Source organism: Python bivittatus, unplaced genomic scaffold (genome assembly GCF_059951505.1).
Source record: "Python bivittatus isolate LINGU-HERP-01145 unplaced genomic scaffold, Pbiv_v1 ctg000020_np1212, whole genome shotgun sequence".
Classification (NCBI taxonomy): Eukaryota; Metazoa; Chordata; class Lepidosauria; order Squamata; family Pythonidae; genus Python; species Python bivittatus.
Window position 1 is genome coordinate 93,289,657 of NW_028277030.1, and position 18,768 is coordinate 93,308,424.

Here is an 18,768-nt window from a genome sequence, read left to right on the forward strand (position 1 = left end):
ATACATCTTAGGCCACCATTTAATAAACCATAGATTTTGCTTCTCCTATACCACTTCAAATGTACCAAAAGCAATTCCATTTTTTCCTAGATGGGAAAAATCTGTCTGATCCCTAGTGAATTAATTCCTCAGAAGTGCCTACCCAGTAACATGGGATCTACTGTAGTACAATAACTAGGAGACCAGGCACTGAAGCTGAAAATCTATGGTTCAAATTGTATTTCTGTTATCTCACTAGCTTGCAAACCCTCTCTTAAACCTTAATCTATTTGTAGACAATCTGGGGCCCTCCAGATATTTTGGAAATCAACTTTCATCCCTCTAACCTAATGATGACCAATAGCAAGAAATTGGGAGCTACATCCAAAACGTAAAGAATGTACCAGGTTGCCTATAACGATCACTGAAATAATAAGCATGAAGTGCTTTGAAAACTGAAGTGATATAAATGCTAAGCATTAATATTGTAACAGGTGCCAAATGGAGCAATTTCAGATATGTTCCATGTGACCACTGGAATGCATAGATGGGCCTAAAGGCTTTGATTGCCTACGGAAAAAATAAATGCAGCAGACATTACACAACCCTAACACAAGAGGTTGGGCTGGAAACCAATTCATCATTCCCATTTACCCAAGGCTGTTAGTATTCCATGCAGATTTGGTGGAAAAAATAATTGAGAATTTCAAGCTTTGTGTGGCTTCTGAATTTTCACACAGTCTTTCTCGTTCTCATGATTACACATAATGGGATGTGGACCTCACCCAAGGTCTACGCAAGGGAAAAGCTTCCAAAGGCAGAAATGCTGTGTCTTGTAGGGCATCCCTCCCTCTGTCTCTAGGCATATTTTTTTATCCATGGCTCCCTAATGTTCACATAGCCAAAATTATTCTTGATTACATCCTGGATCCAGAACAAAGAAAATGTATTACAAAATATTTGAAGATATCTAGGTAAGACGGGTTGCCTCCATCTGCCATCAAAATGGCCATTGGTAACCGAAGGCCTTTCCCTCTCTCTGGCCAGGGATCTGGGGGACATGCATGGGTGGGGAGAGGGAAAGCTATGCAGTAACAATTTCAAAAATGCTTCTGAGTGCATTTTAACCAAATAGGAATCTGCCCTAGTTGAAGCAGCACATCCAGCCAGCTATGTAGAAATGTGATTGTCTTTCATAGTTTGAAAAAGCTGTGTAGAATTTCTTCTTTGATCAGACGAGTAAAAGTAAAACAAAAGGGACAAGCCCCCATATTTAAGATTTTGTAAGTTTTCTTGTTGATCATTTTTGTCTACTGCAAAAATAACGTTAACAGCCACTACCATATCAGAGAGAGCGTTGACTGGAGACCGTCACAGGTGTGTCAGACGCTGCTGCCTACTTCTTTCAAGCTTGCACACGCAGAAGACTCAGCAGACCTACCATCTCATGCAGGAGCTCTTCCGAATATTAACTATGCACCGCTGTTTTGATGGAGACAAGGACATCTCCTCGTCTTAAAGAGGGAGGGTTTTTTTTAAAAATGTATTTTTAAATCCCTCATGCCACTAGAGCGACGCGGCAAATCAAATGATCTCTGCAGATCAAGCAAGAGTCGCAAGCCGCCTGCAGTTACGCGCCGGCCCCGTTTGCAAAACCTTCAAAGGCAGCCGTTGAACGCGCTGCTTTGCAGCTCCTCCACGGCTCCAGGCGTGCTGCGTTAGCTAGCCAGCGCTTTCTCTTTTCCTTTGCAAAACTGTCAGGCAAAAATGGCCAGAAAGATATTGGCTGCAAGGAACTCGGAGGCTCCTCCCCGAGTCTGGATCCCGAGATTTTTGGACGATTTCTTTTAACTCAGTTGCAAACCCTGGCGAAGGAAACAAGTTCCCGCACTGGCAAGTCGCGGAGCAATCGCCGCTTCGAGGAACACCCAGCTCTCTGCTCCTCTCGCCTTTCCTAAAATTTACCTTGGAGGGCAATGGTTATCGGGGGCAACTGGCGTGGGCGATCGGGAAGGGAAAATGCTGACCCTCTGGATTTCTGCGCAAAGAAAGCTCAACGAGGTAGAAGACAATGAGGACAAAAAGGAGATCTGAAGCAAAGACATTCTCGCGGACCCTCGCTCTGGTCGTCTGAGGCTTGCTCGGGCTTTGGGGGCTCAAGGATTTTGGGGGGAGAAGGGGGACGGGAGAAAAGCACCCACGCACAATTGATTTCAGCCGGCGTGAACCTTATCGGATTTGGAGATTCCCTATTGGATATACATTTTCAAGGCATTCCCCCGCGTGCACAAAGATCATCATGAATTCGGTGGCTGGGAATAAAGAGCGAATTGCGGTCACCACCCGAAACAGGAAATATGGGGTAAGTTAGTCCTCAAGTCAGGGCACACGAGGATGCTTGAGACCTGTCTGCGTTTTTACACAAAAGGGTTGCCTTGTAGCCTTGCAAGCGGATCTAACCCGCCTATGAAGCGGCATGTTTCCAATCAAGGTGCAGTTGGTATACGAGTCAGCCAGGTCTCCTCCGTCATCAGAAAATTGCGTGAAATAAATCTGGGCAGGTTCGTCTCCCTTGAGCTGCAGACTCCCGGTGCCTGTAGAGGACGACTTAACTTTTGCAGCCCCAGGTTCCATGGCATTGCTCGAGAGCCTCTGTTTGGTAGCGATTTTTGCACAATACATCCTCCAGGGTCTCTGCACGCAGTCCTGACTTGTGCGAAGGGCAAGTGATGGGGGGGGGGAGAGGAGAGTTGTCCCTCATCTGGGCTCCTTGGGAAGGCGTACGCATAGGAGACCTCCCCTTCCCCATTTTGTTTGGAAAATCGCTCTCCGGTGGGGGCCCAAATCAGAGAAGGGAGAGGTGGGGCGTTTTCGCCTGCGTGGGGCTATTGTGATCGCTCATCTCCGTCCCGGGTTTGGCTAATCGATGGATGAACTTGGCTGTCCACTTTCCCCCACTGATCTGCTCCCCTCTCCTCCTCCGCTCAGGTGAACGACTCCTGCTCCCCTACCAAATCCGCGGCGCCCTTCTCGCCGGAAAGCTGGTACAGGAAAGCTTACGAGGAGTCCCGGTCCGGCGGCCGCCCCGCCCCAGAAGGAGCAGGCTCTGTGGTGGGCTCCTCCGGCACCCCTTCGCCTGGGTCGGGAACCTCCTCTCCCGGCTCCTTCACCGGCTCTCCCGGCCCCGCTTCCCCGGGGATCGGCACCAGCTCTCCCGGGTCACTAGGGGGCTCACCCGGCTTCGGCACCGGCTCGCCCGGTTCCGGCAGCGGAGGAGGCTCCTCCCCGGGCTCCGATCGCGGCGTGTGGTGTGAGAACTGCAACGCCCGCTTGGTGGAGCTGAAGAGACAGGCGCTCAAGCTGCTGATCCCGGGGCCTTACGGGACCAAGGTGAGTGGAGCGGGGACGGTGGGGGAGCGGTGGCCGCCGCCCTGCCCTCGCTCCTCCTGTCGTGGGCGGTCTAGGGCAGAGGGGGGCCCACCTGGAGAGGAGCCCAGGCCGCTCGCCTGCACGGCAAGGCAGAAATCCAAGCGGGGAAGGCGGGAGCGCAGTGGATCTGGGTTTCGCAAGAGCAGCCTTGCCCAAACTGGTGCGCTTTCCAGCTGGGTCGGACTGCAGGTCACGGCATTCTCGTGACCTTGATGATTGAGAACCCGAGTTGATCACCAACGTCAGGGCTGAAGGACCAGTCGGAGGTGGTAGAAGGAGTAGGAGTGTCTTGGACCCGCAGTCACTAAGGCTGTAGCCCTTTGAGCACAGGTGGTCCAAAGCTTGAAATATTAGTTGGGAGAAAGTCCTGTTTTTCTTTATAAATGCCCTTTAGTCTTAGACACATGTGATTTAACGTTGCAGTGTGAGCCCTGAAGATCAACAAACTTGTGTAGAAGAGTTGTGAACTACACCTCCCAGTGGCTCCAACAAAGGAAGCTGGCAATTGTAATTCTACAGCATCCAGAAAGCCATAGGTTTCTCAGCCCTGCCACGAACCTTAGTTGGCTTTAGCTACTATGTGAATGCTCATATTTATTGCATATGTGGGTGATTGTAGTATGGCCCAAGAGATAAAGAATTTACCAGAAATGTTGTCAATGTGCAGTGACTGTGGTTAACCCTGGAGTGGCCCTGGACAAGTTACCATTTCTCACAATCTTCTCTTTGAATGGAAGCCACAGTCTACAGTTACCTTATGCTGATTTTTGGTCTCAATACTGAACAATGAAACCCTCCATTGGCAAGTTGACCAGCTCCATATTTGCAAGAGCTTCAGACTTAAACATCCCCTTCTTAAGTTTTGCCTCTTCCAACAATTGTGTTTAGTTGTTCTATAACCCTGATAGTGTGAATGCTGGTTCTGAATTCAATGTGTGATTGTAGCAGATACATTAGATTCATTAAATCTATAGTAGTCAAATGATAAGGACTGAGTCTTAATGAGACAGTGTGGTGGGGGCGGGTGTTATCTACCTGGATGCGCAACCTCCTTGCATTTTACACAAATCTAGTACATGAATCTAGCTGTCAGGAAGAAAAGTTCTAGACTAATCTTTTCCTCAGTGTCCATTTGAATTCAGTGGACATTGTTGTTCAGTTGCTTTTGTGAGTCAGCCAATATCATTTTGTTAGGATTGTCCTCCAGTAACTGCTTCTTTGCATTCTGGTAAGACCATACTTGTTTTATCAGTGATAGTACATAGCCACCTGTCTTCTGTTGGCCTTTTTTCTATTGCCTTTAATTTTTCCAGGTATCAGGGTCTTATCTCTTGCCTTCCCATTATGTGTCCAAAATATTTAAGCTTTAGCTTTGTTTTTAGGGCATCCAGTGAACAATCTGGTTATATGTCATCTAATATTGTATGTTGTTCCAGCAGTCCATGGTATTCTCAGCAGTTTTCTCCATATCACAATTCAAAAGCATATATTTTTCTTCTTTCTTTTTTTTTTTTTAATCGTCCAGCTTTCTGAACTGGGTTCTACAGTTGGGCTTGAAAATAGGTACTTTTTTTAGTATGATGACTGTGCATTTTAATACTTTGTGTATATCTATCACAGTCTTGATTCCAACTAGCAGACATCTCTTTATTTCATGGCTACCATCACCATTCCTGTGAATTTTTCAATCTAGAAAAATAATAGGATTGTAGACTTATCATATTTTCTGTATTGTACATATCTGTTGTGCAAGTTTCTTTTCATTTTACAGTTAATAGTGATAATGATGGCCACTGAGAGCATCACTTACTCAGTTCATTTTGCCAGTATAATTTTACCCTTTAAAAATTATCTTAGTTTATTGTCCTATAATCTATCTTAATAACGTTTCTGCCACAATGCCTTCTTTTCTATCACTGTTTCTCTGTGACATTGACATATTTTACTATAATTTCTCATGCAATTAGACAGTATGCCTTTGATACCATTACGGGATTTGTTTTTAATTATGAAATGTAGGTTAAGAAGTTTGAAATCAAAAACAAAATAACTGAAGTTAAGTTAAAGAAGATGGGGTTTTGGATTATGGTTAGGGTTGGAGTTAACCTGAATCAATCAGGAACTAATCATCAACTATAGGAAGCATTGGTTACAGTTTTTGCAGCTAAAGGTGATACAATCGGTTACTGAATCTAGGGAGATGCTTACTGTGAGACACCGTGAGAATCTTGCACAAGAGCTCATAGAAAAGCCACTGAAACACATTTTTTTGACAAATCTTTGGATCCAAACTGATAGGCACAGCGTCTGAGACTTGTGCGTCTGCAAACAAAATAGGTTGGGAGAAATAATGTCAAATCCAGTTTTCCCAAACTGGTGTCTGCCAAATATTTTGAGACTGCAACTCTTAGATTTCTGAGCTAGCATCTGGAATATACTAGGTTAGAGAAGACTGAAGTACTGGTATAAATGTCTGCAGTAAAGGTGATTTCTGGGTTGGGGGTAAGGAAAACAAACATTGCCAGAAAGTAATGGCATGTTTATAGCCATATTATAACTGCAATATCTGACACTGATGAAAATCTAGAGCATTGGTATACATGGCTAATATACGTTGCTTAGATGGATAAAAAGATCCTGCATTGTCCTTATCAATGTATGTTCATCTCTTGGAATGTAGAACACAGGAGCAACAGCTCTCATGACATACCTTTTAATATATAATATTCCTTATAATATACACTTACTACATATTATGGATGATTATACATATTTCAATTCTAATTTCTTCCTTCCAGTTCTGTCATATTACAAAGTCAGCAATTTCTTGCTTTTGGATGACTGCTCAACCTTGGTTTTTAGCAAGTAGCTAAACTACTCTGGATATAATAGAAGAATACTATTTTGAAACTGTTATTTCTGTAATTATCTCATATGCAAAATAAATCAATTGTCAAATTCCTCACTTAATGGCAAGTGTTACAGAACATGAGAAAAATAGTTAATATTATTCAGTTGAGATTTCTTCAACTGTCATTCTTTTATTATCTGGGACTACAAAGATTGTCATCTAATAAGGATACAAAAACCTAGAGAATGTATTGTTTCCTAGGATACATACACATGGTAAACTTCACGCATGTCACTCAGGAACATGTGGTCAGTTATGCCACTGCACAGTTTATAATGATAGCACAAAACAAAGTCTTCACACTCCTGCTGTTGAGTGCACATTAAGGGGAACTAGGAGCCAGTTCAGATGAAGGTATGTTATACACAGCTAAGAAAATGGAATTGCTCTGAAGCAAGCTTGAGGTGATTGAATGTAGAGTGCTTTGCCTTACCTCAGTTTAATTAATTTCTGTTCCTTTATGTGAAGGGCAATATATTCCAGTTTGAATTAACAGTTAATTTTGAAGCCTGTTACAAATGCAGTCTTAGAGTTTATTCACCCCTTTGGATTGCAGGTTGACAAATCATATTTTTAATGCTTCTCTATAGCACTATATATTATTTTGATTTATACCCTACCTTTCTGCCAATAGGACACCTAAAGCAGCTTACAATCTAGAATGAAATATAAGGAATTAAAAACAGAATTCCTGTGAATAAAATGTACCCAAAGCTTTGCTGAATAAGAATATCTTAACTCTTTAAATACAGTCTCTGAGTAGTATTCCATAGATTGGGAGCAACACGTTGAGATGTACATATAAGTAAGAGCAGAGAACAGGATTGATTATAATGTCTCCCTGAAGTTCAGTTTTCTTTTTTTTCCAGTTGTTTTAGAATTTTAACATCTAGGAGCTTTGAAGGCATACCTGACTTGCAGTTAGAAGTTTATAGTCCAGGAGACAGTAATTTCATTTATTTTATTTTTTGCCATCTATGCACCAGGCCTGAGGTGAGGACATCTGCTTTTGTAAACCTAAACAGAAAATGGAAAAAAGATACTGGCATTAAGTATATATTGAATGCAATTCCCTCAAATCAATACATACCGGTTGCCAACTTCTGTTGTCTCTAGTTACAGGAAGGGGTTCCAAAACCGGATGCATGGCTTTAAGTCAGGGATGAACCACAGCAACTCTCATTTTAGAAATTAAACCTTGTGGGGGAAGTTTTCTGGGGATTATGAGAAGAGCTCTGCATGTGTAATGTCATCATCTGAACAATTGGTTCTTTATTTGGATTGGATCTTGAGCAGTTTGGTGAAATGTACCCCCCCCCCACTGCAGTTAGCCTTTCAAGGCAGCAGGATCGGAGTATGACAGGCATTGCATAAAAGGTTTAACAAGTCCAAGAACTTCATTAGGGACTCTTGCAAGCATTGCTCTCTTCCATAGTAACCTTGTAAGTGTTGAGCCAGTGGGTTGAATGAATGAGACAGATTGCTGGTAGGCTTGCAATGTCAGGCCCAAGTGTTATCAAATGGCCATATTTACACATGTACTTCAAGAGATTATTTTTGGTGGTTCATATCAACAGGCATTGAGTTAAAATACTGCTTTTGAAGGTTCTCTAACACTGGTTTGTTCAGTTACATCTACCACTGTTTGTTTATGGCACTCTCTGAAATCAAATATAGATGACCCTAAATTTCTGAGTGGGATGCTCCATGTTTGCACAGCAAATTTGATTATATCTTTTATCAACATCCAAGAGCTGGTATCTTCATATATGTCAATTCATACATAAATAAAGATTAAATCTAAAGAAATGTCCCTTTGAGTTACAACCTGTGGCTGCAACATTAAAGCAGGTCATTTATCATAAGGTTTGCTGGGTCAGCAGTTACTGAGAATCTGCCTGAAGGCACTGAGCACCAAAAATAGTGCTGCTATTGCTAAGTGAGCATCCTCCAGATGCATTGAGATGGGAATTCCCAGAAATGCCAGCTAGTGTAGCCATCTGGAGGATCCCAGTTTAGGAAAGATTCATTTAATGTGCATACATAGATGCAGAATATATGCAGAATATTACATGATGTAGTGATAGTGACCTAGAAATGCATACATTTCATATCTATAAACTTAAAAAAAAATTTTTTTTAAAGAAAACACTGTTAGAGATGTCTGAAAGTCATGAGTATCCTATTTGCACAAAATAGTAAGAGTGTAGGAGTAACTGTAATAAGTAGTCACCCCAGGAGTGAGTGTTAGCAGGAATTTTGATCTGCATTCTTCCTAACAAATCACTGTTAAAGCTATGGTTAAAATTGCTTTCTGATTTTTGGCTTGTTTGGGAATGAAGAGTCAGGAACCCTGCCTCAAATGTGTGACTGTACTTTTTCTTCCTGGGAAGATTCTGGGTATTGTAGCCACTCGTATTTGTGGAAGGAACAAGGTGGGAATAATTACTCATGAATATTAAGCCAGAATTTTCTTGAAAGATGTCTGGTTTTAAAAGCTGCTTGCAAGTTATTCATCCAGGCCATCTTCCGTGTCCTTGTAGAATATGCTAGATTTCTGTAGCCACAATATGGCAGCCATAATGTATGTAGTAAATTACCCAAATGCAAATACATTGATTGGAAGGGAAAGTGGGAAGGGTATTCCATTCTATTTCCGCTCTAAGTTCTAGGTTACTCATTATCAACCCCTCCCCTTGCTTTTGTCTGGAAAGTGGGGACATTGATAAATCATGCACTGGATAGCAGCTGTTCAGCGTTTCTATTTTTTCATAAAATTGGGATTTATAGAAATCAAGGGCTTCTACAAAATAATAGAGAATCCTAGAGGTTGGTGCTTTGACAGGTTTAATTTTTTTAATGATTTCTGAACAATTTAAATGGTAAAAAATGTACATAGTAGAGAATTGGAGGGCCTGGGTGTCCACCAAAAGGGGTGTCAAGGGACACATTGGCTCCTGCAAATGCTGCATTGGGGATCTGAGCATTATGTAATGTGTGGATTAAAGATCTACAGTTGTTTCTTCATTCTAGGCAGTGACATATCTGGGGAATTTGGCTTGAGCAATATCATCAGAAAAAATACTTTGGGCAAATAGCATATAAGCCATCTTGATAATATAGTGCAAATGGAAGCAAAACAATTATAGAAACCATGATTTAAAAATATTGAGATCTGTTGAATCCTTGAAATCGAAATGACAGCTATATTTGTGGGGGGGGCATACGATAGGTCTAGAAATGACTTGAAAATTATCAAAATAGTTAGACCCCCCCCCCATATTAAGTCACAAGAAGTGGGACTTTATAAGATTTCAGATTTTATTCAAAAGGGGTAGCGTGGCTGTGTTGCACTCCTCTTCTTTCCTGATGCACTTTGTTGTGGTTGTCCAAGATACCATGTTTTACATGTTCTTCTTTTATGGACCAAGGAAAACATTGGGTAGTATTTAGTTAACCAAAGTTCTGAGAAGTTGTGTTCATATAATAATTTTGGCTATGCTCATTTAAAAATCTGGAAGTTATAAGCCAGCACATCTGGGGAGCCCTGAAGAGGGAAAGGCTGCTGAGTAATAATATTTTCATTGACTTAAGTTTATGACCTACTATATTTAGAATAACTAGAGACTTTTGACCATGCTGCTGCCACTACACAGTTATGAGAATTGTGTAGAATTATTGAAAGAATACTCAAGTCTATGTTCTTGCCCATTCATCATTTGCGAATCCATCTGATTTAGTCTTTTTGTTGACTCCTGCTGAGAGCAGTGTAGAAATTTCATTAGCTCTAATAACTTGTCAGCAAAAGTCCTTTATAAACCTAGACAGCAATATATGTATTAGATACTGCAGTTATTCTTTGTTTAAAATGCACTTCACTTGTATAGTTGAAGGTATGATTGCAAAAAAACATGAAAAATCCATGAGATGTATGAATAGCATAACTTTTACTGTTTCTTAAATACATACTGCATGTGTATCTTGCTATGTACTTTGAAGTTTGAGTATATGCGAACCAAATGCTTTTTTATTGTTTTGTGATCTGACTGATCATTAGATGTGAAATTATGCAGCCAGGCATTATATTTTGTACAGAAAAATGAATGCTTAACCTGGAACAAGGGTACATTTGACTAGCTCATAGTTATCACTGAAGTATGGAACATTAACTTTAACAAGAAATATCCACTCACAATATGTCAACAGGAGGAGAATTTAGGAGCTACGGTTACCCAGCACAAAGCTAACCTCTAATTACAGAAGTCCAAATCTTAGTTTAACTATTTCAACTTTATCCCCTGGTGAGTTTCAGGGAAAAGGAATATGCATTCTTTTTCTTTTGCTGATAAATGTACATGATAGAAAGTGTTTTCAGTGAAAAATATATTTAACAAGAAGCTAAGCCATAGTTGTTCTTCAGTTAACTTGCTTTGTGGAGGAACGAAGGTGGTGACTTAGCTGTTACAAGAACACAAGAAGAGTCCTACTGAATCTGGCTAAGGCTCATCTTGGCCCAGATTTTGTTTCTCACAATGGCCAACCAGATTCCTCTGCAGAAGATAGAGACATCTTTTCCCTGCAGTTATTCCCCTGAAAACTGGTACATGTAGGATTGCTGTCCACCGAATGGAGGTAACACTGCGTCTGTTCTATCACTCAGCTGCGTGTTGTCTCCACAAAGTTCCAAGGGTACATGCTGGATGGAGAGGTCTGATTTTGTCCCCATGCTGGCTGGGGAATTCTGGAAGCTGAAGTCCACATATCTTAAAGTTGCCAAGGTTGAGGAACACTGCCCTATAAGAAGTGATATATTATGGAAAAAATCCACACTCAGTTTTAATTTTTTTCATAATTTTGCTTATTCACTGTTTATTTCATCCAGGAGTACAAAAAAACAACAACAACCCCAACCCACAGGCAGACCCAGCTTCCTTTTTGTACCGTCTCTTACAAGTCTAGCTGGGGTGCAAACATTTGGCCCCCTCTTTTACCTTTTGAGGGGTTTGGGAGGCTTTAAAGTGCAAAAAAGATTCCTTCATCTCATAAATGCTGAAGGCACCCATTTTCCCCTTTAAAACTCCTACTTAGCCTTCTAAAACTGGTCTTGGTCCTCCCACATTTGGCAGGTGGCCTTCAAAATGCCACATGCAGCCTGGGGAAGCCTCAAGCCAACTAGGCTTGCACATTTTTTATTTAGTTGTTCTATTTCAAGGGTCAGTAGTAAGCAACATAGATAGTAATGAAAAAACTCAGTTGCTAATATAATGGAAGATTGTTCCCTTCCCACTTGTGGATACTTAGAGATATTCCTAGCTGAGATGGAGTAGTAGCTTAGCAAATGGCAGAATAATGGAACTGCATGTTCATCTGGATCTTTAATTTGTGAATGAACGTAGCCAAATTTTACAGAGACTTAATTTTGTAGTGCAAAAGTCTAGTCACCTAATCATTTCATCCCAAATCAGTCTAATCCTAATAGAATTATTGCATTAGTAGTGTGATTTTAAATAGCCTGGAGCAATAATTTGTCTGCATTTCAGAGGATTAAGCCTATAATACTTTAGGCAGCAATAACCAGTCTTTTGTATTGCAGAATAGGTCATAATACCAAAGCAAAAAACTATGGACGGAATATTTTGCAGTTGCAAATATGCCAACTGATTAATCTAGAGATTATTCGTTTGCCTTCACAATGCTTTTTAAAGCCTCTTCTTAAAATAAAAGTTATTCAAGTAATAAGTATTATGTATAAGTATTCTCTTCTATTGGAATAAGTATTATTGCAGCAGAAAAATATTTTATGATTTTAAACAATATTTTTGATAGGAAATACCATCGCAACACTTTCAGTTTGTACCTTTTTGGCTATGATTACTAAAGTCAGTGGGGTTTTTATAAAGAACATTTGATTAGGTTACATCTCTGTCCAGCTTTCCTTGATCTGGGTTTTTCCAGATGTTTTGGATTACAACTCCCATCACTACAGCTGGTATAGCCAGTTGTCCCAAATCCTGTAAATATTTGACTGGGTACTCATCTTTATTTTTTGGAAATAGGATGCTATAGGATGTGGCAATATTGGGAGTAGAGGTAAAGCAAAAATATAATACAAGAATTTTGCCTCCTGGCAATGTTTTATTCTTAACCTTCTTATCAGGCTAAGGACTTAGTTTTATATTTCTCTTGAAACGCACTGGCATATTTGCATCTGCTTTAAAGAGCCATGAAAATATAATGTTTGAAGTAAAGTATTATATTTGTCTGCCACATGTTTGTGTAACGTGTTTTCCTCCCATCCTGGAAGACCTCCATTTGGCTTTGTGTGAGGTTGATAACCCTGATCTCTGACCTGCCCTACTCCCCAGAAGAAAATTGATATATAAAAGAAATAGTCTGGTGTCCCTGGGACCAATAGCACAAATGAACATGGAAGCAGAGAGCCAGTGGGGCCACTTGGAGCCCAGCAGATCCTCCATCCCCAGTGGCTCCATGGATTGTCCAGGTGGGAGCATAGTGCCAGCATAAAATGGAAAACCCTACTTGCAGCATGCTGGAAAACAGCTCAACCAACTTCAGAAGTGGGCTGGCTACCAGATGGGGAGTCTGTTGTGAAAATACTGTATGCCCTTCATGGTTACAGGAGCATGTTCCTTCTGAGGCAGACTTTGTGGATAAGTCCTTATAGAGAAGATTTGTGTAGAATATTCTAGAGTATTCTGTATGAAGTATGCATCCTCTTTTGGCTGAAACTCTAATGTTTGTTGGTTACTTTAATTTCTTTCTTCCCCTTGAAAAATGTTATGCTAATGATCTGGTTGTGGCACTGCTTTGGATATTTTTTTTCCAAATACATACCCATGACTGGTTGTAAAGCTACTTTTGAGAATATTTGAAAGTTCTGAGTGCCTACTAAATTCTCCAAGAATCAAATAAACCCCTTTCCTAAATGCTTACATTCTATTTCATTAGAAAATGGTTAACATTTGGCTTCCAGAGTAAGAAGAGAATTTCACTGAAGAATTATTCCATAATGATTTTTTTGTTCTTCATTGAATGTACGTATGATCTTTCCCAAATCTGGGTCAGCAGCACTATATACTGGGCAACCTGCCCAATTTAATGGATTGTCAAAAGCAAGATAGTTTTGTATTGGGGGGTGAAGAATTCACACAGAGTCAGCTGCATCAGCAGTAATATCCTGGATTATTTTTGGAATGCGAGATGATTGGGGTGGTTCCAAACAACCAAACAGAGTGACAGCTTGCTGTGTCTTTCTTTGCAGAGCACTCAACCATTATGTCATGGATTTTTATTCAGCCTGGTTTCAGTATTTGTTGAATGTGACTATCACAGATACTAGACGTTGTTAGACCTGCCCCATAATGTATTAGTTGGCATGAAATCTATTATTTTTATAACACAAGGGTGCCCAGGGTCCTATTTTCTATTCCTATTTTCTGTGATCAAAGAAGACCCATTGGTATTTTCCTTTTTATACATTAAGTCTAGCAAATGTCCCTTTTCAAACAACCCATTTCTGTTTTCATTTCTAAAGAGCTCCTAATGACATCTTCCTTCCTTTCTTCCCTCCCTCCTTCCTCCCTCTAATCCTTTTTCAGGCCTTCCCTTTTCTGACTCAGTTTCTTCTTCCTCTCCCTCCCCTAGCAATTAATACACGAAGAACAGAATGACATGGCAGTGGAGATTAATTAATTTCAAATCCATGCCAGTTTTTGCATTTATTCCTCCCTAATCCATGCTGTTCTGATTTCTTTGATTAAAAAAATACATCTAGAAATTAACATGATTTTTAATGCATTCCATCGTAAAATAATCATTTTTTAAATTTCCCCCCATATTTTTGTACAAATTTAAGTTTTTTGCCTATATGTATGAATTGGGATACATTTTTGGAGAGAATTGTACTGCAGTTTGAAGCATTGATAAAATAAAGGCTAAATATATATTATGAATTGAGCCAGTTCAATTTAAAACAGGCTGAACAAAATTTAAGTATCTCAAGGAAGTAGCTGAAAGTCTTGTGACCACTATGAGCTCATTAGTTTGTGTGAGTGTTCTGTAATATGTTAGTCTTCACTTACATGTCAGAGCCATACAGAAGTTGATTGTACGTAGGATTATATCATTTTAACATGCAGACACAGAACACTTGTTTTGAATGTTAATGTTGGTTATGTCAAAAATTACTAAAGGCCAAGAAATGTACCACTCTGTAGAGAAAGATAATGAATATGTCAGAAAGAGAGGCCAGCTAGAATTTTCCTCTTCATTATGGTAGCATGTTGATGCAAGGGACTATTTAATCAGATGATCTTCCCATTTGCATTCAGAATCTCAGAAAGATTGCTTAATATATTTTGTTTTCAGTTACCTATTTATTTTTATTTAACTGTTAGATTTATATCTTCAGGAGCTCATGGTAGCTTAAAGAAAGAAGGTGGGGGAGTAGTCTTCATTTTATCCCAGCAATAATCCTGTGAAGTAGGTAGGGCATTAACTGCCCGAAGTCAGCCAGTGAGTTTCTATTCGCAACTTTTATCCCTGCAAGAACCACTATCTTTTGATGAGCTGCTGGTTAATCTGCCCTTATAGTTGTGTTTATTTTTGCTCTGCAGTAAATATTCGCACATGTCTATACTTAAATAGAATCTCATCTCAAGTTTCAGAAGCTGCCTCCCAGTTTCTCTTCCCTTCACCAGGGAAGGCTTTTTCATTCAAAAGTCCAATAAGGTTTCATTCTGCAGAGAAATCTTTTTCTAAATTAGCATCCTCTAGTTCAGTCTTTCTCAACCCCAGCAATTTTAAGATGTGTGGACTTCAACTCCCAGAATTCCCTAGCCAGCTGGGCCATCTTAAAGTTGCTGAGGTTGAGAAACACTGCTCTAGTTCAGTGGGGAAGTCAATGCCCATAATTCCCAGCTAGTTTGCGCTGATTAAGGCAAAGTGCTGCGGAACCAGCCATGCTTCTAGAGGCAGTTTTACTGTCTTTTTGCCTTTTTTGTTTATTGATGGCTAGTAAAGGGGGGGGGGGAACATTGCTGGAGAAAATTGGAAGCTGTGACTCTTATTTCTCCTTCTGTAATGGATCCTATTAAGAGTTAACAAGTCTTCTAAATTAGGTTAATATTGGTGGTATCGTTCCCAGTTGTCCCCCTGGAAGGATTAGCACATTCTAACACTGCAGCAGCATACAAGCATTTTCATCAAATTGTTTCCTGCAGTGATGTTGGGATTACCAAAATGTCAACATATTCAAGGCAGCAATAATGCTATAAGTAATTTTGATAACAGTTTATTTGTTCACTTACTGAATTTCCGCTTCAGGTTTTCTAAAAGGTTTTCATGCACTGTTTTTGCATACAAATTCTTTAGAGGCTCTCTTTGACAATTGCTCAGAAATCGTGTTTGTGTGTATTTTTGTTTATGAACAGGAACCGAAACATGGAAAAAAACAAGGCAAAGAGAAAATAATATATGTAACACAATACATTATAGAGATAAAATAATTCAGTTTTTAAAAAACACATTTATTACATAAAATGATATTGGTCCATCTTTCCATTATATTAATAAAGAGCCAGTTCAAAGGCATGGTTGAACACTTTCCTTTAGTGTTTTAAATTTGGAATAGCAGTATGTTTCCCTCAAAACAAGGCAGGTTTTTTGCTACACTCTGTGTGTGATAAATCCAAAGTTCTTCATCTATCAATAAAATTCTGTATTTTTGTTCTATAGTTAAACATCCCTATTATATCTTTACAACTCATTTCCTGTTCCAAAACCATCTTAACAAAGTGGGACAACTACAGAATACACCCAATTTATGAGAGTCTTAGTCTCCTCTGGTTTCTTCATTCATTCTATTTGTTGCCGAATCAATAAAGATCCAGGGCAGTTTACAGCAGTGCAGACAAAACAAACAACATGCCATACAACCTTTTAAAATATCCATTAAAATCAAACTGGTAAATAATATAGAATAATAGTTATAATAGTAATGGAAAAAATAAATAACCAAAATCAAAAATAGAAGACAACAGTTATGTTGAAATGAAAGACTGGCAAACTGGCAACAATTAACTAGAGGGTTAAGATGCTCAAGAGGGTTGGGGAGAACCTTAATTCCAAGGGGAGGCTAATTATCAATGACTGAGGAACAGCACTTCCTGGCTCCCATTTCCCTTACTATAAAAAGTGATGTATTACATTTCCAACACAAATACAGTGCATTTGGAAAGTATTCAGACCCCCTTCACTTTTTTCAATTTTGTTATGTTGCAGCCTGATACTACAATCGTTCAAATTCATTTTTTTTCTCATTAATCTACACTCAGTACCCCATAATGATAAAGTGAAAACAGAATTTTAGAAATGTTTGCAAATGTATGCAAAAGGAAAAACTGAAATATCACATGTACTTAAGTATTCAGACCCTTTGCAACAACACTTGAAATTTAGCTCAGGTGCCTCCCATTTCTCTTGACTGTTGCTGAGCTGTTTCTACACCTTAATTGGAGTCCACCTCTGGTAAATTAAATTGATTGGACATGATTTGGAAAGGCACACACCTCTCTATAGAAGGCCTCACAGCTGACAATGCATACTGTATCAGAGCAAAAGCCATGAGGTCAAAGGAACTGCCTGCAATGCTCAGAGACAGGATTATTGCAAGGCACAGATCTGGGGAAGGCGACAAAAAAAAATTCTGCTGTACTGAAGGTTCTCAAGTGTACAGTGGCCTCCATAATTCTCAAATGGAAGAAGTTTGGCACAACCAGGACTCTTCCAAGAGCTGGTCGCCCAGCCAAACTGGGCAATCGGGGGAGAAGAGCCTTAGTAAGAGAGGTGACCAAGAACCTGATGGTTACTCTGACTGAGGTTCAGAGATCCTGTGTGGAGATGGGACAAAGTTCCAGAAGGACAACCATCACTGCAGCTCTCCACCGATCTGGGCTTTATGGCAGAGTGGCTAGATGGAAGCCTCTCCTCAGTGCAAAACACATGAAAGCCTGCTTGGAGCTTGCAAAAAAGCACCTGAAGGACTCTCAGACTGTGAGGAACAAGATTCTCTGGTCTGATGAAACCAAGATTGAACTGTTTGGCCTCAATTTTAAGTGTCATGTCTGGAGGAAACCAGGCACCGCTCATCACCTGCCCAATACCATCCCAACAATGAAGCATGGTGGTGACAGCATCATGCTGTGGGGATGTTTTTCAGCAGCAGGGACTGGGAAACTGGTCAGGGTTGAGGGGAAGCTGAATGGAGCAAAGTACAGAGATCTTCTCAATGAAAACCTGTTCCACAGCGCTCAGGACCTCAGACTGGGCCGAAGGTTCACCTTCCAACATGACAACGTTCCTAAGCACACAGCCAAGACAACACAGGAATGGCTTAGGGACAACTCTGTGAATGTCCTAGAGTGGCTCAGCCAGAGCCCTGACTTGAACCCTATTGAACATCTCTGGAGAGACCTGAAAATGGCTGTCCACTGATGGTCCCCATCCAACCTGATTGAGCTTGAGAGGATTTGCAAAGAAGAATGGCAGAAAATCCCCCAATCCAGGGGTGTAAAGCTTGTCGCGTCATACTGAAAAAGACTCGAGGCTGTAATTGCTGCCAAAGGTGCTTCAACAAAGTACTGAATAAAGGGTCTGAATACTTAAGTACGTGTGATATTTCAGTTTTTTCTTTTTAATAAATTTACAGACATTTCTAAAATTCTGTTTTCACTTTGTCATTATGAGGTACTAAGTGTGGATTAATGAGTAAAAAGAATTTGAATGATTGTAGTATCAGGCTGCAACATAACAAAATTGAACAAAGTGAAAGGGGTCCAAATACTTTCCGAATGCACTGGCTGGCAACCAACTTTTAAAAAAGATCTTCTGAGGGGTTGAATTGGTCTCTTCCAAAGAGCATTAGCAACATGTTTAACATTCTTTAAACTCTACTTAATTTATTTGTCAATATGGGACATTCTAAATCTTTATTTTTGCAGATTGCTAGTATCTATTTTAGTAATATTCTTTAACTGCTTATAAGAGTCAATTATTTTCCAGTAATAATAACAATTTAGGGTTCCCAGAGACTGTCAGTGTGTCAGGTCCAATTGCATGGTCAAAATATGTTTTATTTTAATATACTGCTAGTTTTCATCCATTTTAACCAGTTCAAAATCTTCTTGTAATATATCAAGTTATTCAGCCACTTAAACTCATTTGTTTAGTTTCTCTCTGTGTGTGTGTGTGTGTGTGTTGTGTATGTATTTCATAGAAACACATTTTGTTGGAAGCTTCCTGGACAATGGGACAAAATCCACCAAAGTGGGAATTTGACAGCAGTAATACAGAATAGGAAAAAGAAAAAAAATTCTTTGTGTCAGCAGTGTGTCTGCTGTCTACAAATTAAGCATGTGGAGAGTTTTGCT

The 18,768-nt window shown here is 40.0% G+C and overlaps 1 protein-coding gene across 3 annotated transcripts in view; it reads left to right on the forward strand.

Moving 5' to 3' along the window:
* The first annotated feature begins 1,009 nt into the window (after nt 1–1,009).
* Nucleotides 1,010–18,768, forward strand: part of KIF26B (kinesin family member 26B) — a 319,536-nt gene continuing 301,777 nt past the window's right edge. Inside the window, exons 1-2 of one of the 3 annotated variants that reach the window (XM_088144230.1) lie at nt 1,010–2,341; nt 2,968–3,369. In XM_088144230.1, the coding sequence (XP_088000356.1) occupies nt 2,279–2,341; nt 2,968–3,369 (465 nt within the window). In that variant the 5' untranslated portion in view covers nt 1,010–2,278. The remainder of the gene's footprint in view (nt 2,342–2,967; nt 3,370–18,768) is intronic. The other 2 variants (XM_088144220.1, XM_088144224.1) reach the window with 2 other exon arrangements.